Source organism: Podarcis liolepis (genome assembly GCF_965112155.1).
Source record: "Podarcis liolepis genome assembly, chromosome: 2".
Taxonomy (NCBI): domain Eukaryota; kingdom Metazoa; phylum Chordata; class Lepidosauria; order Squamata; family Lacertidae; genus Podarcis; species Podarcis liolepis.
In genome coordinates, this window is record NC_139555.1 from 66224662 (window position 1) to 66249202 (window position 24541).

The 24541-nt window shown below is 42.6% G+C and overlaps 1 protein-coding gene and 1 long non-coding RNA gene across 5 annotated transcripts; one reads left to right on the forward strand and one right to left on the reverse strand.

Annotated features, from left to right (window-relative positions):
• The first annotated feature begins 7606 nt into the window (after positions 1-7606).
• On the forward strand, positions 7607-11560 carry LOC310699927. The gene is made up of 2 exons (XR_014522312.1): positions 7607-7993; positions 11326-11560. It is a non-coding gene; the product is annotated as an uncharacterized lncRNA (long non-coding RNA).
• LOC310699851 (uncharacterized protein) lies at positions 8234-23308 on the reverse strand. 4 transcript variants are annotated; one of them, XR_014522276.1, is made up of 10 exons: positions 23127-23308; positions 18608-18952; positions 18048-18282; positions 17887-17987; positions 13268-13448; positions 12707-12749; positions 11566-11635; positions 9912-9951; positions 8919-9332; positions 8234-8468 (listed from the first exon to the last, which is right to left on the reverse strand). XR_014522276.1 is itself a non-coding variant. In XM_083488480.1 (9 exons), exons 1-9 carry the CDS (start codon positions 23170-23172, stop codon positions 9260-9262), a joined length of 1134 nt encoding a protein of 377 aa, XP_083344606.1. In that variant the 5' UTR covers positions 23173-23308; the 3' UTR covers positions 8234-9259. The 4 variants fall into 4 exon arrangements, 2 of the variants coding, with proteins under 2 accessions (XP_083344606.1, XP_083344605.1); XR_014522277.1 differs by having other exon boundaries at positions 17887-17947; positions 17981-18282; XM_083488480.1 differs by having other exon boundaries at positions 8234-9332.
• Positions 23309-24541: the final 1233 nt, after the last annotated feature.

Consider the following 24541-nt stretch of genomic DNA (forward strand, 5'->3'; position numbering starts at 1 on the left):
TAATGTCAGAGGCTAAGGGGACATTTCCATTATTCTATTTTTCACATAAGAATTGCTGATGTAATGTACTTTATTCTGTCACATTTCACCACATATTGGCTGTACCCATCAATTTTTCAGGAAATGGTTACAACATGTGGGGATGTGGAATTGCTTTGTCAAAATTATGCTCTTTCTCTCATTTTAATCTCAAGAAATATTCAGCTTTCTGTGTGTGTAATAATTACATCCTTCTCACTTTAATTGTCCCCTACTGTTTCAATTTGAGACTATGCTCTTCTTTATTTCCTTCCCTCAACTACCGTGCTGAGCTGCAACTCTTCCTGTCAGTGCTGGTGGGTCATGAACCAACAGTTCCATTCTTTTCTTTACCGGAGTTGTTATACAGCTGGATATGTGTTAGTATAAAGTGCTCTGAGACCTTGGAAATGAAGAGCGCTCGACAAAAAAGTGAGGTATTGTGGCTGGATTTGAAAGTGAAGTGGAAAACAGAGCACGGAAACAAAAACCAAAGCACAGAGGGCTCAGCCCAGTGGAAATGTTGCAGACAGCAGTGTAAGTTCATGGCAATGAATGATAGATGAGATACGCTGGCATTCACTCTGTGCTGGGAGCAAGCTTGGCAAAAAGAAATAGCAGAAGTGAGAAGTTCGAAGAGAAAGAAGTTAGATGTCTCAGTCATTTTGCTACAGAAAACACAGTACAAAACATCAGGGAGTGAACTTAGGAAGGCTTAGCTGAAAGTGCTTGCTCTGCCTATAAGGACCTTAATGGCCTATACACAGGTCTACTGAAGGACTGCACCATCTCATATGAGCCTACTTAAGGTCACCTTCTGAAACCTTGTTCCAAGTGTCTCCTTTCACAGGTTTAAGTGGGTTTCCAAGGACAACACTTTTTTCAGCTAGTACCCTTTCTATGAAATGCCCTCCAGAGAACTGTTTCCCTTTTAGGTGGGAAAACTTTGGTCTCCAGATGTTGCTGGACAAAATGCTGTTTTGATGTTGTCATCCAATGCTGTTTTGGCAGCCACCAGTTGCCACCTCTGCTCTAAAATAAATATGCATTGCATGAAAAATACTTCGTTTTCTTTGACCTGAACCTATCCACCAATCAATTTCACTGGCTGACCCCAAGTATTTTGAGAGCATGGGGATGGAGCCATTTTTCACACCAGAGTGTTACGATATAGATGCAATGAAGCAGCGAGCTGCAGCTGGCTGGAAAGCAAAACATGATGGGAATGTTGGGACTGTACCATGGGAACAAAAGGACAGTCTAATCACAGTGCTGAGCACCGGATTTAGCTCAGAGTGTAATTTGACCTGTACAGGAAGTACAGGAGGAGGAGTTTATCTCTCTGCTGTTGGAGTTTGAAGAGAGCAGACACGTTTCTCTGTAATGCTGCAAAGACAGAAATAAAGGCATGTAAATACATTTCTGTCTATCTCTTTCCCCTGCCTGGGGGGGGGGGAAAGAGTGGTGTGTTCTTCTCACGTTTGAGGAGGATCGCCGATCGTGACCTAGCCTGGGTCCTGCCGGAGAATGCAGACAGGGAGGTCAACCGGGATTCAAGCCGGGTGCCTGGAGAGTGGCCAGTTTCTCCTGATAAGGCTTGATTTTCCTAACACAGAGGGGCTCTTCCAAATGATTATTACACTGTAGAAGAACCTGGTTTAGCTAAAACTTAACTCTGCAGCATTCTCAGCATCTGCCAGCTGTTTCTGAGCTGAAGCAAAACTGGTTTGTCAAAACAAATAGTAGGGACATGGCCATCAAGAAGAGAAACCTTTAACCTTAACCTGTTTCATTTTTTTCACCTGAATAATTTTTAAAAAGAGACATTTTATATACACAATTCTTTTTTTTTTTAAGGGAAAGGTTAGAAAGTTTAAGGAGAGATTTCAAATTAAACAGCTTAATTTGGTGCTAGGCAAATGATCCAAAACTTCAGTAAATAATTCATCTGCGCAACGTACATCATATTGCAGTGGGGCCTGTGATGCAAATTGTGTCAAGGGGGGCTTGTTTTGTGCAGAGACATCTTAATTCAGTACACAAAGATAATCCAAACCCCCATAAATGATTCATTACTGGATTGAGCACTGTGGATTTCTCCACAGACATGCTCTATAGTGCATTAAATATGTACGTGGCTTTTATGATGCATATTGGTAAAGTCTGAGTTTGGGAGAGAAGGATAATCAGTGCCTATTTTATCACACAGATAACTTAAAACTGAGAGAGTCGATATCTAAGCACAACAATGGAAAGCAACCACCTACCTGCGATTATTGCAGTAAGGCACATATACAGTGGTGCCTCGCAAGACGAAATTAATCCGTTCCGCGAGTCTCTTCGTCTTGCAGTTTTTTCGTCTTGCGAAGCACAGCTATTAGCAGCTTAGCAGCTATTAGCGGCTTTGCGGCTTAGAGGCTTTAAGAAAAAGGAAACAAACTCGCAAGAACTCGCAAGACGTTTCGTCTTGCGAAGCAAGCCCATAGGGAAATTCGTCTTGCGGAACGACTCAAAAAATGGAAAACTCTTTCGTCTAGCGAGTTTTTCGTCTTGTGAGGCATTCGTCTTGCGAGGCACCACTGTATGTGACATTTCATCACAATATAATCACTTTGGAATAATTTCAGGAATGCAGCAGCTTCAGAGACATACCTGGCCCTAAGGTTCGCTACAGATTACACATTCATCATCCCTATTTCCATTTCACCCCTGGCTATTGATCATTGATCATGCTTGCTGGGGCTAATGGGAGTTATGCATGCAGCAACACCCAGAAGGCCCAAGGTTCTCCACACCTGGCTTATGAACTGATTTTACCTAGGAGAACTCCTCCATGTAAAATCCAATCTTCAGGGAGGTCAGTGCCAAAATATATATATCGGAGTTTGGATTGGGTTGAGTTTGCATTTTGCATGCTCTGCACTGCACAGAATGTGAATTTACGTTTCTTTCAGGATTGCACCAAAATCATTTTTAGGTGGACTATTTTTTATTTTATTTCATCTCCTCTACTTCAGTATGTAATAGTATGTCATATAGATAGAATTGCTACTTCAGATCATGCTCCAGTATGTCTTGCCATGCAGTTAACTGATGTTGCTTAAATAATAATAATAATAACAGTAATAATAATAATTTATTAATATGCCACTCATCCGACAGGGTTGCTCCAGCCACACTGGCTCTTGGCATTTAAACACGGGGCTTCTGAATAATGGGGGGGGGGGGGTTAAGACAGAAGGGAGTTGAATTTCAGGAATATTAATGGAGGTACAACTTCTTCATGTACTATTGAATGGTGAGCATGCAATGTAGAGAAAACAGTGAATCCCTTTTTAAGTCTATTTGCAGCATCCCCTTCTCCAAATCTGCATCAAAGTTTACAACACGCTAAATATGAATTTAATAATTTATTGCCTGTTAAAGCTGAATTTGCATTGACATAAATATGCCAGAAGTATTGGGAACATGCAAATGTTCCATCTGCGCAACCATTGCAGTTCACCAGACAGAATGACCCCCTTCCCCATGCACTATTTTGGGGGTTCTCCTAAAATGCCCCAGAGCCAATTTCGTGGTGACACAGGGGTAGTGGGGAGGAGAGGGGTGAAGCTACGATAATAAACATTTAAAATGGCTACTACTATGGAAATTTTATGCTATGGCTTCATGTAACATCTGCTATCATCAGTCCATGACATCTCGTCCCAGCAAAAGCAATAAAATAAAACTACAACATCACAACTCAAAGCAGATGCAGCAAAACTAAAGGATAAATAATAGAAAGAACTGTAAGTGAAGCCCTAGCCAGGCAGAAGCAGCAGCAAAATTCAATATCATTTAAAAAAAATCCTGCAGCAAAGTAAAAACTCCAGATAGAATAAAAACTACCATGCTCCCCCAAAAGCTTCCTAGAAAGCAGAGTTTTTGCCACACGGTGGAAGCCATTAAAAGGAGAGTGGGGAAACTCAAGCCAGGTGTCCATCAGTTCAAAATCCTAGCCACAGCTAACCAGAGTTGTTATACTTACAAGGCCACCCTCTGTTATTGCTGTGAAACTACCTATTCTTTAGCTCTGGAGCCTTTGTGCTTGTTTTATTTAGTCATCTTGCATTGTTCTTCTGTCACTCATTTTCTACCTCTCTTCTTATGACAAAAAACGCTGCTCATCAGCTGGGCTTTTTAGCAAATATATTACTTATATTCTCACCTTCCTAAAAAACCCAAATGTGTTTGCATTCAACTTAGAACTTGGAAATGAACCAGAAAAGTAATGAAACGAGGATGAAAGCACTGGTAGGAACCATCTGCTATAATGAGGTCTATTAAGAAAGTTACATTGGTATTCTATTAATCTTGAAATAATCTTTTAATTCCCTCTTCTTAAAGGATTTGCCTTCCTATCTCAGCCACTGGCTGGCTTTGCTATAGTTTTCTTTTGTGTTTCCTCATTATCCAATCCTTGTTCCGAAATAGCTGTATCTTCGTTTTTAATTACTTTTCTCCGCCTTCTCTATATTAATCGGGCTAGTTAGGTCATTATCTTCTCTCTTCAGGCCTTTTTGAGCCAATTTATTGGTCATTTTAGTGTAGACAATTTCCCCCAAGCTGCAGGTATAGGTACACGTCAAATGATTTCATAGACATAAGCTAAATCTTTGATTTAATTACAACAGTGCTTCATGAAGCAGAGCTGTTGTCCCTTTGGATTCTCCAGATATAATACCATTAAGTTTTGACATTGAATCGGAACAAATTAAAAACCACTTGGGCCAGGAAGCTGCTGTTCTGTGTGCCATAGTAATTGCAATAAATTGAGCACTGTAGAATTTCAAGGCAACATTAAACTGGATCGATTCCCCACCATCTCCACCATCACCCTGGTTATAAATGCAGTTCCTAAAAGAGTCTCAAGGGATAATGAATGTCAGTGCACCACATGGAAATGGGATAGCAAACTGAATTTCTTCTCTGATGTCAAGTTGGATTCACAATACATCAGAGGCTAACAAAACTCATCTTATATATAGGGGGAGTAGAAGAAACGCTTATATCCAAAGAAAAATTATACTTTAAAAGCAATAGAAGATGTTATACTCTAACTGGGAACAGGTTCAAATCTTAAGATTTGCATGTGAGCATAAGTGAAAAACATATTGGCATGATGGCACTCCATATGGATGCTATAATGTTTGTAAACAGCCTACCATATTGCTGGGGCTAATCTCACAATGCACCCCATGCTTCACCTCTGCTTCCAGGAACATATGTTCAGAAAATGCTCCTCCGGTCCACCTAGTTAACGGGTGATTGTGAAATCACCATTGAAATCACCATGGCAACTTGGGCTTTTGTTGATACAGTCTAAAGAAAGGGGTTGAATTACCAGGCTGGTGGCATGAAATTTTAACAGAACAATATTGTTTAGTAAATGTGATTTTCTCAGAACTACACCCTCGTGTAACTAATTGTCTTTGCTATGTAGTTTTAAAGCAGTACCATAGCATTGGCTCCATGTCTTATAAACAGGCATGCCGTTGTATAACTGAAGATCCTCTCTCTATACCAGACTGACTGTGCTCTGAGATTTTCTCAGAAGGCTCTTCAATGTCTTTTGCAATTGAGGGAAGCTCATTGTGTCTGTTATATACCGTATTTTTTGCTCTATAAGACTCACTTTTTCCCTCCTAAAAAAGTAAGGGGAAATGTGTGCACGTCTTATGGAGCGAATGCAGGCTGCGCAGCTATCACAGAAGCCAGAACATCAAGAGGGATTGCTGCTTTCACTGCACAGCGATCCCTCTTGCTGTTCTGGCTTCTGAGATTCAGAATATTTTTTTCCTTGTTTTCCTCCTCCAAAAACTATGTGCGTCTTGTGGTCTGGTGCGTCTTATAGAGCGAAAAATACGGTACATAACGACTGTATGTTTGATTGTGTACAGCTGCATTAGGTAATGCAGCAACAGTTACATGAAATGGGGGAGGATGTTGGGATTTCATTCCTCCCGTTGCAGGATGTGTAATTGTTTTCATCACATGTCTGTGTTGACATTCTGTACTGTTGGAGTCATGAGAATGGAAGTTTCAGTTACACTGTTCCATTATGTTGTACTATTTCTTTTCTGCTCTCTTGGAGATGGAGAAAGGAGTCATGTTTTCTTTTGTTCTTTTGTTCTGTTTTGTACATAATAAAGTAGCTTAGAAATCCACATCTCCAATGCCTGGCTTCTGCTTGGACTCTGCTATTGTATTGTGTGCATATATCTTCAGATATGTGTTCCAGAAGTGCATCAGGAAAGAAGAGTGATGAATCATCCCAAGGGTCGCTTGTGGGGGAGAACGTAGCTGCCTGGCATTCTCTAGTTGGTGCAAGAAGCCCAGCAAGGTCTATCTCCATGTACCCAGGCACCAACAGGTGAGACGGAACATGAGCCTTCTCTGGAGGTGCCTGTATCATGGAATCTCTTCTCACAAGTGCAACTGGCACAAACATTAAAATTTTGGCATCAGGCTATTTACTTGTTTGCCCAGGCATTATAAATTGATGGTTATTTAGCTTGCTCTCTTGCCTTGAGCTGTGTGTTTTGTTTCTCAATTGATATGTATTTTATCATTTACGTTTTGTAATTTATGTATCACTGTAGATGAAGAGTGGGTTGGAGACACTTTAAATAAATAAATAAAATTGTGATATGCAGAAATGCTCATCTATGTATGCATGCTTGATTGCTTGTTAATGATCAGTGATGATCAGCTGATGTGCTGATGCTTCTAGAGCCAGATGACATTTATTCAGTGGGTAATATCAGTGAGTAAAAAATGTTACTTCAGTAGCCTAGCTACAAAGCATGTAAGTTTGTCTGCAGTTTTAAAAATTAAGGTGCCTGGGGAAAAGGTGGAATGATGGTGGTGGTGATGATGCACATAGCCAGAATCCCATCTGTCAGCCATGATGCCATGGCATCTTAGAAAAAGAATGACATGTTCTGAACATTTCCAGGATGCACTCTGTAAACATATATGCACAAAACTTCAAAGATGCTCCAAAAATCATAGGACATAATACGTGGAAGCTTTTATCAAACTTAATTTGGCTAACAGATTCTGAATTGCAATAAGGTACTAATGGGTCATTCAGTTCACTCATCCTTGCTTTGAAGGACTTCTTAAGTGAGAAGGAATGTTAACCTTAATACGTCTTTTTTTCTTTTTCTTTTACTTTGTCGCTCTTTAAAGAGCTGCCATGTTTGCCAAGTTTCTCTGCATCCCGGGACTGTATTTCTGATGCCTTATTTCTTTAGAGGAATGTATGTCTCTCTTGGTTGCTTCTCCAAAAGATCTCTTTAACCTTTCATTAAATGTGCTGACAGCTGGTATCAGTTCCTCATGAATTAGTTCAGTGCATTTCCATTTACATATGTCCCAACAGAATTCATTAGCGTTCCGTGCAGGTTCCTGTCCTCTGATTTCCTTTGTAAATTCAAACATGAGCCAGAGTAAATAATTGGAAGTGAGGATATGGAGAATAAGGTGGGGAAGAAGGAATGCTCAGGTGCCTCTGTTGCATCTAATTTACATTTCTGGGGCACGGTCTCCATAAGGCAGGTTTGCTCAGACTGGCTTCTCCATTATCTTGAGGAGTGCATGTGTATGATGCATTATAACTTTTCAGAATGATATGTCAGATAGGTTGGGAGTGTTTGAATCAAATCCTGTCTGTTCATTGGTCAAAGGAGGCATTCCACATTGTGCACTACCCTTGCAGAAGGTGCTTTTCCACTTCTAGTTACCCCCCTACTGCGGTTGTCTCCCCCTTTCAGCCCCACCAACTTGCCATATCTGGAAGAAAGAGTAACAGACAAGTTGTAACTGCACCACGGTTATTTCTCATTCTTCAAGACTCGGCAAAATGCCTGGTTAACAGCTTGGAGGCAACATCAGACAACATGGAAGCAGTTGACAAACAGGAACAAAGGTATGGTTTCCATTGAAAGACCATGGTGCAAACTGTGCTAATGGTTCTAGCTGTCTTAGGATATTGAATGACAGGACTGCAAAAATGTTGGGGAAAGAATTTGAGTAATGGAACAGAATGCATGGGAAAGTGCCTATGAAATCAATCTCAGCAATAAACTCTTAAACTTTAGGTAGCACTATACACTTGTAATTTTTTCAAACATTAACCCCAGTCTGTCTGCAAAATGCTGTAAAAGAAAGGCATGTATTTCCATTTATTGTGGCAGGGTGCAACATTCTCATGGACATGTTTGCTCCAAAGAAAATGACTGAATAAACTGAAGGCAATGGCCACACTGAATCTACCAAGATACAGAGCCTAGATGGTTCACAATAACTGATCAGGTCACTGAAGCTGCAGTTCTATGTACACCTACCCATTAAACTAAGAATTATGAGTACTTGTATAGGCCTTGTGCTGTTAGAGTACCAAACTCGTTAAAATGCAAATATTTGTTCATGAGCTAAAACAAAAACTCAAACATGAGCTATCTCAAACACATGGAGGAGAGCACTTCTCACTTGCATTTCTGGGGCAGTCTGCACAAGGCACAAGTCCTCAGGCAATACATGAATAGTTTACTTAAGGATTTTATTTACTTTAAACATTTTTAATAGATTTAACCAATTTTTATTTTTATTGTATTGCATTCCTTGTACACCACGTAGAGACTGCTGTAATTAAGCAGTGCTGTATATACATTGTCTAAATACAGTGCTACTACCACTACCCATAACAATAATTCCGCAATGCTTCTCTACATATTAATCACTAGCATGATTAAAATGTATTACTTGTAAAAGGATTTGCATGATGTAAGCTAAACAGCTAGAAATTTGAGGAAGAAAATGTTTAAGTAATAGAGTTTAGCATTATTAGTAACTGCTGAAATAGCAGATTACTACCAGATGGAAAATAGACCAACATGCTGTTGCTGCTGCTGCCACAGCTGCAACTAATATCGCAGCCACTACCATTATTTACCATTCATTTTATGCTTAGTACAGGATTTAAAAATTACACATGAAAGGTGGAAGCAGGGAAGAGAGCCCAATAAAAGAAGAGAAGCGGGGGGGGGGGGGGATGAAGTGGTTAGTTGGCAAATAGATGCAATAGGGCGATCAGCATAATTTATGCAATCTGTCATTCAGGAATGCTTCTTCGAAATGCTTCCATTCATGGATGTTGAATTTGTAGCTAGATTTGAATGTAAAAATGCGACTGCTACAGAGGAAACATTCCATTCTCTCCTCCTGTTTCAGCAAGTGTTTGTTCGGGTTCTTCATGTGTGTTTAAGCTGCAAGGACAAGCACGAGTCTTTTAAAACTTGGGGTAAATAAGTACACGATTGTTTTGTTTAACTTATTCATTTAGCTCAGTTTCTTTCACTATACTGTAGTTCCGGTGCCAAATTAAGATTGCCAACCCACAAATGGGTAAAAGTATTGTACAATACATGGATTTAGTTGGGCCTGAAAGTCATTGGAGTCTGTAAGTGTAGTGGTTGTGTCAACATACACCTTAGGATAACAGATTTCTTAGGATAGTAAAAAATAAATAAATCCTGATTACTCCCCCCACCCTTCCATATTAGCATATTAAGCCTATGGGATAGCATCCATTGGATAAGTGCAGAACAATTACTATGGCCACATTGATATTTCCCAAGAAAAGAACTCAAGTCCTGCCCTGAGGCTTACTTATAGTCTAAAAGAAAAATTGAAAAAGGACAGGGCTATTGGGTAAGGGTAATAAACACAAAGGGAAAAGGAGAATAAATAGAACCAGAAATGTTAGTGTGGGCTCATATAAAAATTATTATGTCTCTCTTTCAATTAGACACAAAAAAGAATTGGTTTGCAAACTAAACTCTAACCTTTTGGTTTCGTCAATGTGGTATTTTCTAATCTTTTTACCTAGAGAGGGAATGAAGATTGATTAGTTTTAAGAGGAACATCTATTCTAGGACAGTATGATGCAATTTAGTGAACCAACAGACTTGGCTAAGTCATAATACACAACTCTTGAGGAGTAGAAAACTTTCACTAAAAGCAACAGGAACAGCATAGCAAGCAGTCAGGAGTCTTCTTTGTGCACAACTGAAAGACCACACAGAAAGAGATTGCTGAGGGTGACTTCAAAGATTCACCCAAGAGGGTTTCATGCACTGGAAGAGAAATGGAGCACTGAAAGTGGCAAGGCTCCCTATTCCTTAATAATCATAGGAGACATGGGCTGCAGTGCTAGAGAAGAGTGTGCAGCTTTTAAGAAAGAAGAGAAAAGAAAATAAAGCTCTGTGAAATTGGAGAGACATCGCTGCAGGAACACAGTTTTGTTCAACATTCTGGTGCTTCACAACCACTTGAGTTGTTTTTTATGCTGATAGTCTACTCTGTTTAAATACAATTTTATTTTGGTGTATATTGATGTTTTATGGTGCTGATTATGCATGAATCTGATAGCTTTGCTTAAGACTGGTGCAAGGGCTAAGTCCTACACACACTTACCTGGGAGTAGGGATTGGGAGGGGGAGTTCATTTCAGTATGCATTTAAAGCCAGATCTATGCAGTCTGCACTTTCTCAAACAATATACAAACAGAAATGCAGCCATCCTTATCTGGTGCAGTTCTCCAGCCAAGCAATGTTTACAAAGATTAATGTACGTATTGGGGAAAGTGCATAAAAATGAAGATGTTTGTGAAAATAACATACAAAAATGCTGGGGAAATTGCTTGTAAAAAAAAAAAGTCTATACAGTGGTACCTCGGGTTACATACGCTTCAGGTTACATACGCTTCAGGTTACAGACTCTGCTAACCCAGAAATATTGCTTCAGGTTAAGAACTTTGCTTCAGGATGAGAACAGAAATCGTGCTCCGGTGGTGCGGCGGCAGCCGGAGGCCCCATTAGCTAAAGTGGTGCTTCAGGTTAAGAACAGTTTCAGGTTAAGTACGGACCTCCAGAACGAATTAAGTACTTAACCCAAGGTACCACTGTGGTGGTCAAAACTGCATATAAAAATGTATTGATTAGGATAAATTGACACTAAAATGCTGATTTCTTTTACACTTTTATGTAGAAATCTTTATCCCAGTTTGCATCTGTATTGGATTTGAATTATTATTATTTTTTGTTTTAAATTGTTTTAAATTACTTTTAAATATTGTGTTGGTTTTAATGGTTTTTGTTGATGTTTTTACTATTAAATCACTTGAAGATTTTTTTAATTGATAAATATAATCAAATGAATAAAATAAATACTCTCTCTCCTCTCCAGCATGGAAGGAAGGAAGGGAGGGAGGGAGGGAGGAAGGGAGGAACCAACCAACTAACCAACCAACCAACCAGCGAAGAGAGAATGGTCTATGAAATGTCAGAGGCATTCCTGGAATGAGAATGAGTTGTCTTGCTAGTGTGCTCTAGGACTAGATTAGCAAACTGGAGCTTTGTTAGGGGAAAGTTCCAAAAGATTTCTTCGGTACCAAACATTTATTTAAAACAGAGTACAAACTGCATATTTCATACTTACGTCTCATTAGCAGTACTACTGGAATCAAGAGGAGAACCGAAAGTGCAATAGCACCAAGAATCAGCACTTCCTAACAGGAAAAAATACAAACCAAATAGGCTTTTGAAACTGTTATGATCCAGGTTAAGTTTGCCAACAGACGAGGACACCTGGACACCAGTGTTCTGGCCTGAAGCGCCAGTTGGTGGGCTGAAAGGAGTGGATCGATCAGCACATTTCACTTGAGTTGGATTTTGTGATCCAACCCACCCTAGCTTCCAAATATACAAGTTCACTTTTCTTTTACATTTAAAGATCAGAACTAGAGATGTAGGTAAAAGAACATTTACACATGCTGGGGACAAGCTTTCAATAGATTTCTCTTTCACCTGGATCAGGGTGCATTTTTGAGGGTGTAAATTGGAACAGCCTTGTCATGGTAATCCCCTGTGTGCTTACATTATGGCCAGAAAAAGCATATGCAGATGTATGCTGAAGGCCTGACTTTTCTTCCCTGGAGTAGAGCAGGAGAAGGATTCAGGGAAGTAATGCATGTCCCAGTGGTTGACAATACAGAACCCATGGGTACCAGTGTGCCCACCAGTATCATCTATGGCACCCATGAAAAGTCTCAGTAAACATCTCAAAAATCCACGATACATCAGAGACTTGATCTTTCTATTCCATTCCTGTTTGCACTGGCTCAGTCTCTCCTACAATGAATATACTCCCTTAAACCTGTCACATTTAATTGAGTGTCAGGATTGGACACACACCTTCCCACCCATTCTGAACAAAGAAGAGGAACAAAGAGTTTCCCTCCATGAACAAGTCTGGTGGTGGCTGATATAGATGGATTTCTGCCTATTGACAGGTTGACTGTTGTGGGAGAGGGATCATGCCTGCACCATTTTGTGGCCCCACCTCTTTTTCTGCTCTTTTAGATGTGGCAGCCATTTTGTGTTCTGACATGGCCCCACAGCTGTCATTTTGTAACTGGTGTCAAGATATGCCCACTGACCTCCAAATGTTGGTAACCCCTCACTTAACCCCTTTCTGACTGGCTAATGTTTCTGCTCCAAATCCCATGCTTTTCCCTGTGTACATATATGGCAGGAGTCTGAGCTTGTTGGAAAAGTAAGCAACCAAATACAATAAATACCTTATATGTTACTAGCATATCAGAAATTCCAAAGTGGTTTTGGCTTAAAAAAAAAAGAGAGAGAAAAATGAGGATCACAAATCATAAATACACATTTTAAAGCTTATAACATTCCAATGAGAGTTTACACAATAAAACTGGTTGAACAGACATGGAGAAAATTAAATTTCTTTTATTTTTATTTGCAGTGGTGGCCATCTTTATAATGTCATTGCAGCTATAAGCTACTAATGAGAACATGACACCACAGATATTCTTCCAGTACATGGGATTATGAATCAACCTCTGGAACCCTGTGGGATGCCTGGAGTAGGGTTACAAGGAGGCAGCCATTCCCCTCCCAGGTTGATCACAAACAGCACCTTTTCTTTCCATTGCAGTTCAGCTTCTGCTAAAACCTGTTACTCATCTCACTATTCGCTATGGCCGAAATGTATGTAATTAATGAAGTAATTAATTTCAGTGCATTTCAGTGGAAGGGGAATGTTAGGAAAAAGAGCAGAAAATAATGTAATGACTTGTGTAACATTTCCGGGTAAAAAAAGAATAGTGAATACCTACTTGTTATTTGCTGGAGTCATTTCCATTCCTGACTTCTGATTATCATGTGAATGTTGGGGATTTTCACTTCCATTCCTGTTTCCAGTGGAGTTCTCTGACATCTGTGGGTGAACCACAGCACTTTTGGGGGACTGAAGGGTTTGGTCTTCTGAGAAGTAAGGGACAGTTCTCTGAGGAGATTCTAAGGGATTTGAAGAGGAACATTTGACTGAGTAGACTACAGTGCTGATGTAGACAATAAAAACACCCACCTAGAGCAGTGTTTCCCAACCTTTTTTGGGCAAAGGCACACTTGTTTCATGAAAAAAATCTCGAGGCACACCACCATTACAGCCCCGTGACGTCAGCGCGCAGCGTCACGCCGGGAGGGACGCACGAAAGTGTAAGTTTCAATTTTTTCCCCTCCCCCTTGCCTTCCTTCTGTGCCAACCGCCAAAAAGCCAAGAAAAAAGCCAAGACTTTAGGGCAGCAGGTCAACACGGAAGAAGCTCCTACCTAAGGACAGGTGCGACGGCCGTGTCCTCTTCTGCCACACTTGGCAGCCCTGCCTCACGGTCGTTGACTCCCACCCTGATTTCTCCCCGCAGGTCGAGCAGCACAGGCAGCCCAATGTGTCCAGCCCAGACACAAGCCCCGCTTCCCCACTCTAGATCCTGAATGCGACCAAGTGCTCTGGACTCCCGAGCAGGGTGGGAAAGAGGACTCGCATCTGGTAGCCTCCGGGCTCCTCGCCTGCTCGAGGGATGGCATTGCAGGCAAGCTGCCGGCCGTCGCCATCGCCGCCCCCTCATGCGAGTGGACCTGCCCGGAGTGGTGGGCCGGGGGAGGCTCGCTCTCTGTGGGGATGTGGCCCGCACGCATGGCCCCGCTTCCTCCTGCCCAGGGCTGAGCTCCTTACCCGCGATCTCGGTCTCACGCACGCGGATCCCACTTATTCCGAAGTTCGCGCCACTAGCCGGGGCTCTCACACCGTGCCAGGGCGAGGCGGCGCGGCCCACTGACGTCATCGCGGCTCGCCGCCGCCCTCGACTTCCCTGTTCCCTCCCCTCCCTCGGGTCGCCGTGGTTACCGAGGACTGCAAGCTGCTCGGGCGAGCGTGGGGCATTAAGTGGGAGAAGGAAAATTAAAATTAAAACTCGCCTGAAGGCCGCCTCTCCGGATATGAAGCTATCTTTCGAATTTTTTAATTTTTCCCGCGGCACACCAGGCAACATCTCGCGGCACACTAGTGTGCCACGGAACAGTGGTTGGGAAACACTGACCTAGAGCAGTGTTTCCCAACCGGTGTTCCGCGGCACACTAGTGTGCCGTGAGATGTTGCCTGGTGTGCCGCGAGATGTTGCCTGGAGGGAGGCGGGCGAGGGCGTTTGCTTCCCGGAGGACTTGTGGGAAGCCGCCCCTTCCCTGGGCGACGCGCCGCCTCGCGACTCCGGAGTCAGTCCCGAGGGCTCTCGGAGGGACTCGCGAGCGACGGCGCGGCGGCTCCGGGGCGCGCTCAGCCGGGCCGCTGCGCGCCCCCGCGCAGCCCCTGCTGCAGCTGCCCGGCGTGGAGCGCGACGCGGAGCCGGCCGGGCTTCGAGGCACCCAGGGAGGGCCGAGCCGGGCGGGGGCGGGGAGGTCTCGGTCTGCTGCGGGCGCAGGAGGGCGAGCGGGAGAGGGGGAGCCGTCGGGTCTCCTGGAAGGAAGCGAGGCGGCGGCTGAGGGGGATGCAGCCCCATCCCCAGCAACAGGCGCTCCTCGAAGTGAGGCCACAAGTCGGGGCTCGGACAGGGCCTGGAAGCAGCGGCTCCGGCTCTTGGGAGCGGAGAAGGGGACTTCGAAAGCGGCCTGGAGGATGCAGCGAGAGCGGGGAGCGTGCTGCCTTGTCCAGGCCTCCTCGCTTTGTGCCGTCCGCTGCCGGGAGCAGGACACGGGGGCTCCTCGTTCGCATGCTTTCCTGGGTGATCGGTGAGGGTTAGGGTTAGGGTTAGGGTCCCTCAGTCCCTCGCTTTGCTGCCTCCTCCCCCCCACCCCCAAAGCTTGGAGGTTCCCCGGCAAGGGGGAGGGAAAAAAATTGAAAGTTACACTTTTGTGCGTCCCTCCCGGCGTGACGCTGTGCGCTGACGTCACGGGGCTGTAATGGTGGTGTGCCTCGAGATTTTTTTCATCAAACAAGTGTGCCTTTGCCCAAAAAAGGTTGGGAAACACTGACCTAGAGTAAGGTTACCAGATTTTTTTCAATGAATCCGGGAACACTTTTCAACTTTCTACTAAATAGATGGATTTTGTCAGGGGATTGATTTGTAAATCTGGGGACTGTCCCCGGGAAACGGGGACATCTGGTAACCTTAACCTAGAGAATACAGTGGAGGAGAAAGCAGCAGGAGATACAGTCTACTGAGCTCATAGGGATCATCCAGCAGCAGCTCCATTGCCACAGGAATGAGAGACACTGAGGCAAACAGCTGCTTTTGAGCCCAGGACTGTGTAGCAAGGGGCAGGTTTAAGAATCTATTCACATTAAACTGTATACACATCTTGGGTAGTCCCACAACCACCACCACTTTCCACTACTTTCATCTACTTTCCTTCAGGCAACATGGGGGCTGTGGAGACAACAAACATAATGTTGGGGCCCTGGCTTTGTTTCTCATCATGCATCTCAGGTCCCATAATTCCTTCCACTTGGGAGTATGTTCCCACCAAACACTGGAAAAGAACAGATAACATATTCCACTGTGATCTCTTTACCTCCAGGTAGGATATTGCCTTATAATGCTGGTGTTTTTACTTTTAACTGGTTCCTACGATAATTACCACAAACTGTCCATTGCATAGGAGAACCTTCAGGGAAATTAGTGATTTTTCACAAATGGTCTGACACTTACAGTATTGTAAATTTCAGGCTTCCAGGAACTCTCCAGTTTGCAGCCCCCTCACACCATTTCACCAGAGTGCATATTGGGGGGCAAGGTAATATGGAAATACTGACTGACTTGGCAAGCTTTTCGGGCATCTGAATTATCTGAGGAAAGCCTTGAATTGGTTTTTGTTTTTAAAGTGAGATGGGGGGGCGAAAAATATGGTTAGAATTTTTCTCTTTCGGAAGAGAGGGTTTTATTCTGGAATTGTTGCCTAAGTTTATGGGGTCTTTTCACATGGGAGCAACAGGAAATCAATGAGCCCTCCTTCCTCCCCCTGTCCATCCCCAGACTTGGATGTTGGCTGCTCTTTGTGGCTAGGAATTGGATTGTGGAAAACAAAACAATTAAGTCATGAACGCACATGTCAAATCTAGAATCTGAATTTCTGGGGACAGTTTCACAGAGGCCACCGGGGAGTCTGGCCAATCCTTTACAGTAGGAAAGGCAAGTCATCATAGGCAGACTTCTCTGCCATGAAGAATCCTTCTTGTGAATGCAACCTCCTTACATGGTCTGACTTGCATTAACAAAGTCTTGAAGAATAGCTCAAAATGGAGAATTGAAAACAATTGTTTTGGTGGGTTGCATGGGAAATGAGGAAGCTCATAAGCAGAAGGAAAGGAAACTTCTGTGTTTCTTTGGTGCCTAGCGCTAACAATCTGGAACATGAAATGTGATTTAAGTAACTGTGTTCCAGGGTACACTTGACTTCCGGAAAACTGGCTCTGCCTTTGGGTTCTGGGAGAAATGCCCAGGCCCATGAAATAAAGACATTTTTGGGGTCACGCGGTCAAGCTATATCTGTTGCAGAAAAGATTAATACAGAACTAAGAAATACTTCAATCTGACAGACAATGGAACACACTTAAGAATGTCATACCTCAGGTTATGAATGCTGCAGGTTGCGCATTTTCGGGTTGTGGACCATGCCAAACCCGGAAGTACCGGAACAGGTTACTTCCGGGTTTCGGTGCTCGCGCATGCGCAGAAACACAAAATGACATCACAGGCATGTGCAGACACAGTGCTTCAGGCTGCGAACACTGCGGGCTGCGAATGTGCCTCCCGCACAGATCACGTTTGCAACCAGAGGTATGACTGTAACTGTCAGGGAAGAGCAATCCAGATAAAGTGGAAGGTGGGGTTAGGGGGGATATTTTAAAAGGAGCACAGAAGAAGTGGGGAGCTATTCCCCACCCCCTTTCTTTTTTTCCCCTCCTCAAAGTTGCTTAACCTAGCTGGTTTTTCAATTGGAGCTACTTCTAGTCCCAGATTGCCACAGTGGGGGGGCATATGGGAGAGCCAGTGTTTAGGAGGAATGAGTTCACTTCTCCACTTCCACCCACCTTCTCATGCCATTTTATGCTTTAAATTGTCCTGTCTTTATATGGATTTCCAGTTATTTCACCCAGATCTTCCACCATCATTTCTAATTTGACAGCCTGTATGTAGCTTGTGTGCTTTCAATGCCTGTTGAAAACCCTTTCTATTTTACTCAGACTTTCCCTAGGAGAACAGCTGTCTTTTTGTTTGCAGATGATTTGATTATTACTGAAGAATATTCAGTCATGCTTTCAATGTTATCTTATGGCTGGTCCCCCTGCCATCTTGTCCACCACTTAACTATTTTATATCAAGCATTTTATAAATTCTTAGAGCAAATAAATAAATAAATTGAACTTAAAGGAGGCAGTTCTTCTGGGTTAAGCACTGTACCTGTAGCTGGAGGGGCAGTCACTGTGGTAAAAAAACAACAGACATTTTCGGTCAACTCATCCTGGTGACTGGTTGGTGATGGTTTGAAGTTGACCGATGGACTGGTTGGTGATGGTTTGAAGTTGACCGATGGAGAAGTTGACCGATGGTTTGAAGTTGACCGATGGATGACAGCCATGTCTGTCGTCACAAAAGATGTGGTCATTGTTGGAATATGAGCATCAGTGGGGGCTGCAGTGGGGGAATCAGGGCTATTTGAAATAAAAGGAGAGGCTTGCAGGAAAGTAACTGTGGTTACTAAGGGAGAAGGAGTACTTGTGGTGATAATCACTTGAGGTGTGGTGGCAATAGTTGTGGTGGAGACTGTGGTTGTTGTGGTAGAGACTGTAGTTGTTGCTGTAAGAAAACAACAAAAATATGTATCAGAACTACATCTATGGAATGGGAACAAAGCAAATGGTGGCCAAAAAGATGACAACTCAAGCCAACAAATGAGTAGGTTGAAGGGGAAATTGTTTACTAACTGAGATTCTGTGATAGGTCAGATGAAAATATTTTTGATTAGATTGTTCAGCTCTGCTGCCAGCTAGATCAATTGCAGCTGAACAATTGTCCACAGACTCCCCACACAGTGAACTTGTAGTGCAGAGAAACCTAACATCTACTTTTCATAATTCTCATAGGATGGGGAAAATGGGCAGAGGATAATAATTCCACTCACCTCTATTAACCTGTAGATTCAAGGTGATTTTAATGTCATTGAACCAGCCTGGGATTTCAATACGACAGCAGTACAATCCTTTATCTCTTTCATTTAGACCTGTAATTGTCAGGGACACATCTCCCCATGTCACAGATCCCCTTAACTGGTACCTATGTGAGTTTCTTGATATCACCCGCCTTCCATCCGTGCGGAGAATTTCGTTGCTGCATTTAGAATTCGGGCAGCTGCCTCGGCCCCAGCACATATCAGTAAGGTCATAGCTGTTTTGGACAGGATAGGTGCATGGCAGTTTGATGGCTTGGCCCACCACACCTCTTACTACTGTTTGAGATATGGTATCCACTGAGAAGAAAAGAACAGAGAAAATGGTCAAGAATATTTTACTCCATAAAATGTAACATTGCTTTCCTGAAATGAAGGAACTAGTTTTCCTGAAAAACTATATATTTAAATTGTTAGCTATATATGAATGCGTTCGTCACTTTTCTGTTATGTATATAGAAATCAAGCACACCTTTACATTTATTTATTTAAGGTGTTTAATAACCAAGCAACATACAATTAAAAATAATTAAGTTCAACAGTCAATATAACATATCAATACAGTGGTACCTCGGGTTACATGCGCTTCAGGTTACATACGCTTCAGGTTACAGACTCCGCCAATCCAGAAATAGTGCTTCAGATTAAGAACTTTGCTTCAGGATAAGAACAGAAATTGTGCTCCGGCGGCAGGAGGAGACCCCATTAGCTAAAGTGGTGCTTCAGGTTAAGAATAGTTTCATGTTAAGAACGGACCTCCAGAACGAATTAAGTACTTAACCCGAGGTACCACTGTAGTCTGAAACAAATAATCTAAACTAAAACCCAGTTGAAACTAACAAGCAGCAAATCCATTTGACATGTGTTTTGATCACAGTGGATTGATAGAGGGAGAATATTTTTATCAGACAACGCTTCACTTATTATTGCATGAATCGGAATCCTATTTATCATGCCTTACACCCCAGTCCTATACACATCTCAGCTGTAATTCCCAAGACCAATCATGCTTAGGTTATTTTTAATTTTTTGCCCGTTTTCCATCTGCCTTAGATTTCCTAGTCATTCCTGAATCATTTTCAGTAGAGGCAGGCAACCTGTTGCCTTCCAGATGTTCTTAACTACAACTTCTGTTATTCCTACCCATTGGCCATGCTGGCTGATGCTGATGAGAGTTGTAGTCCAGAACACCTGTAGCTTTCCACCCCTTGTTTTTTTAAGTAAGTAGATTCTGGCATCCCCACTGTCAATGCCAGTTTACACTAGAACAGTGAGTTGTACTTCTGTGACCAAAGCATCTTGGGTTTGGGGGATGAGGTCAGAACTCCCTTTGTAATGCTTGAAACACAGAGAAGGTGGACTCTCTCATATTCTCCCTTTTGCTTAAGGCACTCTGACAAAAGAAAGTTCTATGAGGTGGAACAAATTACCTGCTTAACTTCATTGCATTTCAGTTGGGTCAAGGAAACGAGGATTTGTACCATTGTGCTTGTTTCATCCTTTCCTAGCCTGCTCTACCCTAGAGTTTGACTATTTATAATCCATACCTTTCTTGTCCTCTGTATGAAGTGACTTCTAATATTTTGCTGAGTAGAGGGCATGGGGGGGGGTCAGTGCAATGCCTCTGGCTGCTCAAACTACACAGTGCCCCTCTGCTCCTGTGCCTGGTTGTTGAAGCGGCAAAACGACCCTGTGATTCTAATCCCTACCCGGCTCAGCTCTCCCAGAGAGGGCCGCAGGCATGAAATGCTGTGCCTTGATTCTGCTGAGCGGTTCTTCTCCGGAGATCTGTGAATGTCATTTCCTCTTGGCAACACTCCCAGGAAAGATGCGGAGGCTCCTCCAAATGGGCCCTCATAATTTTCATGCAACACTCCCCAGGTGATATTAGGACGGCACTGTCTTGCTATAGGATATGTTATTGGGATGATATTGCTTCTGGCCCGTGGGGTTTACACATCCCAGTAATGCTCTCATTACGAAGCAGGCTAAAATAATTTCAGGGGTGGAGGGAAGTTCAGTAGGTAATGAAATGAAATGGAAAGCAAGGGCATTGGCCCATCATTACCACACCAGCATTGACCAACAACCTTTTATTTTATGGCATATAGCATAAAGAACTGATAACCTTTGTATAAGAACATTCAGTGAACGTCTAAGAATTCTGTTCTCCTTAGTACTACTAAGTCTGCTCCCACTGAAATTATTGTTTAACAGTAGAAATTTCAGTGATGATGAATAGAAAGGGCCAGCTTTTAGATTAGCCCTACTGTTAAGATTTAGGGGTCTGAATATTGAGAGATAAATCAGAGATAGCCACAACCTGGGAACCTCCTGTGTGGATTACTGTACTGCGTTATATACACTTAAAAACAATCCAGAAAAGTTAGTTGGTCCAAAACAGGGCAGCAGGTTTGTTAACCAAAACCAACTGCTATGCCTATAATTGAGCAGGAATTTGCCATCCACATTGGCTTCCAGGCCCAGCTTGAAGTGCTGGAATGTGTTGAAAGTCTGAAACAGCACGGAACAAGGCTTCCTGAAGGATTGCTCTCCCCATATATACGCACCCAGCAAAATCGGGTGGTGCCATGCCATTCCATCCCAACAGTGGTGTAGGGGTGGGTCAAAGCAGTAGCAAGGACAATGCTGTGCTGCTTCACCAATGTGCCACTCCCACCAGTGTGCTCACACAGCCCCAATCTTGCCACCACACTAGCCCACTCCTCCCTATTCCAGTAAATGGTGCAATGCCACTGTCAGGGGGCAGCAGGGTGGCATTGCACCAGCACCTCCTGCCACCCAGATCTTCTGAAGCCCCCACCAAACAAGGTGCAACAGGTGTCTACTAGCGAGAGGGCCTTCTCAGTGATGGCACCCTAGTTATGGAATGCCCTTCTTAGGCAGTCTTGCCTGGCACCTAGGTTGGATACATTCAAGACTAGGTAAACAACTCTTTAAAATTTACCCAGGTTGTTCCATTATAGAATCTTAGAAGCTTTTAGTGGTTTGTTTTTTAATCCTTTATATTAAGGTTATTCAGTACTGCTGGCTTTACTTGCATTTTATGGTGTTGTTGGTTTTATTCAGTTTTACATCTTCATGTTCATGCATTCCTGTATGTTACTTTTTATTGTAAATGCTCTTAGCAGCTCAAAATTATAACAGAGGTGCCTAAGCTTTTAAAATATATATATATACCTGAAATGTCTGATTCTACTTTTAATGGAGTTCGTTCTTGTATGACTATTCATCTATCATTCAGCATTTTTATCCCCTTCCTAGCATAGCCTATGCAGCAGAACATTTTATTTCAAGTGAACTAACAATCTGTAGTGAATTTCCGTGGTGTTTGAAAACTGAAAATCTTGAAGTGGAATTCTAATGGTGTTACTCGTATTCAGGGTACAGCCACTGAACTTAAGTAACTCGTTTCCACTGACTTGATTTGATGATTAAGATGTTTCTATTTCGGGAAAGAGCCTTGAACCTTAGTATTCCATAGTTTTGGGTTGCCCAGATCTCCTGGTGAGTTACACTGGGACATAATGTCAATTGACATAATGTCAATTATTATGAATTTTTCATTGATAAAATTATAATTTGAGCTAACACGGAGATTCCATTTGTGACTGTAGTGTAAAATGAGAGGGGCTGTGGTGTTATGTGACAGATGGCATGTTTTTAGTCCTCAAACTGTAATGTTATCACTATGAAAATGTTATTCTTCCTACAAATCGCCTATTGTGCATATCAATGCCCAAATGATTTTGTGTTTTTTATTACTGTTTTCAAAATCAACAAAGTGACAAATTCCTGTTTCCCCTACAGTAAAGCATCTGCACAAAAAACTTGTGGTTATGTTCTGTGGACAGATCAATGTTCTTCTAGCATCACAACTAGAAGTTACATTTCTATCACAGCTCTTCTAAAGCGATTCCACAATATAGTTATTCTGAGGTTGAAGGTCCTCTGACAGAAATGTAACTAATAAACATCCACTCTAAGAACAACTTTTTCTTCCTATATCCCATCCCACAATGCCATTTGACCACTAATACAACAAACTAGATGTTCCAGTGTACCAGGATGATTCATTGCAATACTTTACAACTATTTTAGCTCATTGGCTAGGCTAATGACTGGCTTAAACACACACACACACACACACACACACACACACACACACAAAACAAACAAACCATGACACACACACAGAGGCAACACTTGATTATAGCAACAATTTAACCCATAATTGTCTTCTGAGACGCCACTGGAAATATTTTTAAACAATCTGACCACTAAAACAGAATTCCAAAAGTCTACTCTTTACCAACACATATAATTTTAGACATTCTTTTATTAGCTTAAATATGTGGGATTTTCTTCTCCTCGCTGCAAAACAGAAGGTACAAAATAGAATCTATTTTGTTACATGGTCTAAAAAGAATAATGAATCTTAATAGCCACTCACCTATACAAATATGAATCACGATCCATTGAAGTAGTATGTGTGACATGTTTACAGTTCATAAACCCCCAAAGTGTCCTGTGTTGGAGCGCTTATCACATCTTAACCAGTTTGAAAGTGCTGAGTGAGCATTGCCTCTTTCAATTTCTCTATTTTGAGTTCAAGCACCTTAAACCTCAATGCCTCTGTGCTTCTAACGGCCAAACGGGTGTAACACAGGAGACCCATGGTCAATTATCCCTGTTCAAAATAATAATAATAATAATAATAATAATAATAATAAACCAACTGCAGGGACATTTGATTTCTATTCCATTGTCTATTACCAACTTTATTTTTAAGAAAATGTTTTGTATTAATTTTTGAAAGTAAGTAAACAGACACACAACCAATGAAACGAAAGAACCAAAACTCAAAAAAGAAATGAAAATGAAAGATGGCATGGAATTGTGGGTGAAGTTACCAGAAAGTAATTGTATACAGTAGCATATGCTTTCCAGGGGCCCCAGCCAACAGAATGGCTGGGGCAGGTTCCACAGGGGATAATGTACTGAGACACCCAAACTCACGGGCAGAAGGAGGAACTACGCTAATACCATACCATGTCATTACAGAGGAGGCTGGTTTAGTCGTTTGTTGAAGAGTATCTCTGCCTCCAGGTCTGGTTTTAACCAGATGGATACTGGAATCAACAAGGGAGACCCACATGACCTAAAGGTTCTGCTGTGTAATGCCAGGTCATTGATTCATAAGACTACTGCCATCCACAACTTGATCGTGGATGGAGGACTTGACCTGGCATGTGTAACAGAGACTTGGTTAGTTGAGGCAGATGGCCCTATTCTTGCCGCTGCTTGTCCACCAGGTTTCTCTTACGCACAGCAATCCAGGTCATATGGGCGGGGAGGGGGAGGTGCAGTGATTTTTAGGAAGTTATTAGCTTACACCAGGCCTATTGGGAAGACCCAGTTTTCTGAGTGCATGTTCTGAAAGCTGGGCAATAGGAGCAGTACAGGATTCCTTTTGGTGTACCGACCTTCCCGCTGCACCAAGGATTCCCTGCCCGGGCTGCTTCAGGTCGTGGCGGATGTGCTCCTGGAGACACCTAGCTTGGTTGTCCTTGGGGATGCCAAAACAACCTTACAAGGGGCCACTTAGGACTTTGTGGAAAGTGGGGCTGTCCCTAAATACCATGTTTGGCCCAACTCATAGTCATGGAAATGCCTTAGACCTGGTGTTCACCTCTATGGATGTGGATGATCTGACACAAAGCAAAAGTGAAACAAAAGAAGTGCCATGGTCGGATCACTTCCTGGTGCAACTGGACTTCTCTGCAATTCTTCCCCTCTGCAGGGAAGTGAGACTGATTTGGATGGTCCACCCCCGCCACTTAATGGATCCAAATGGTTTCCAGAGAG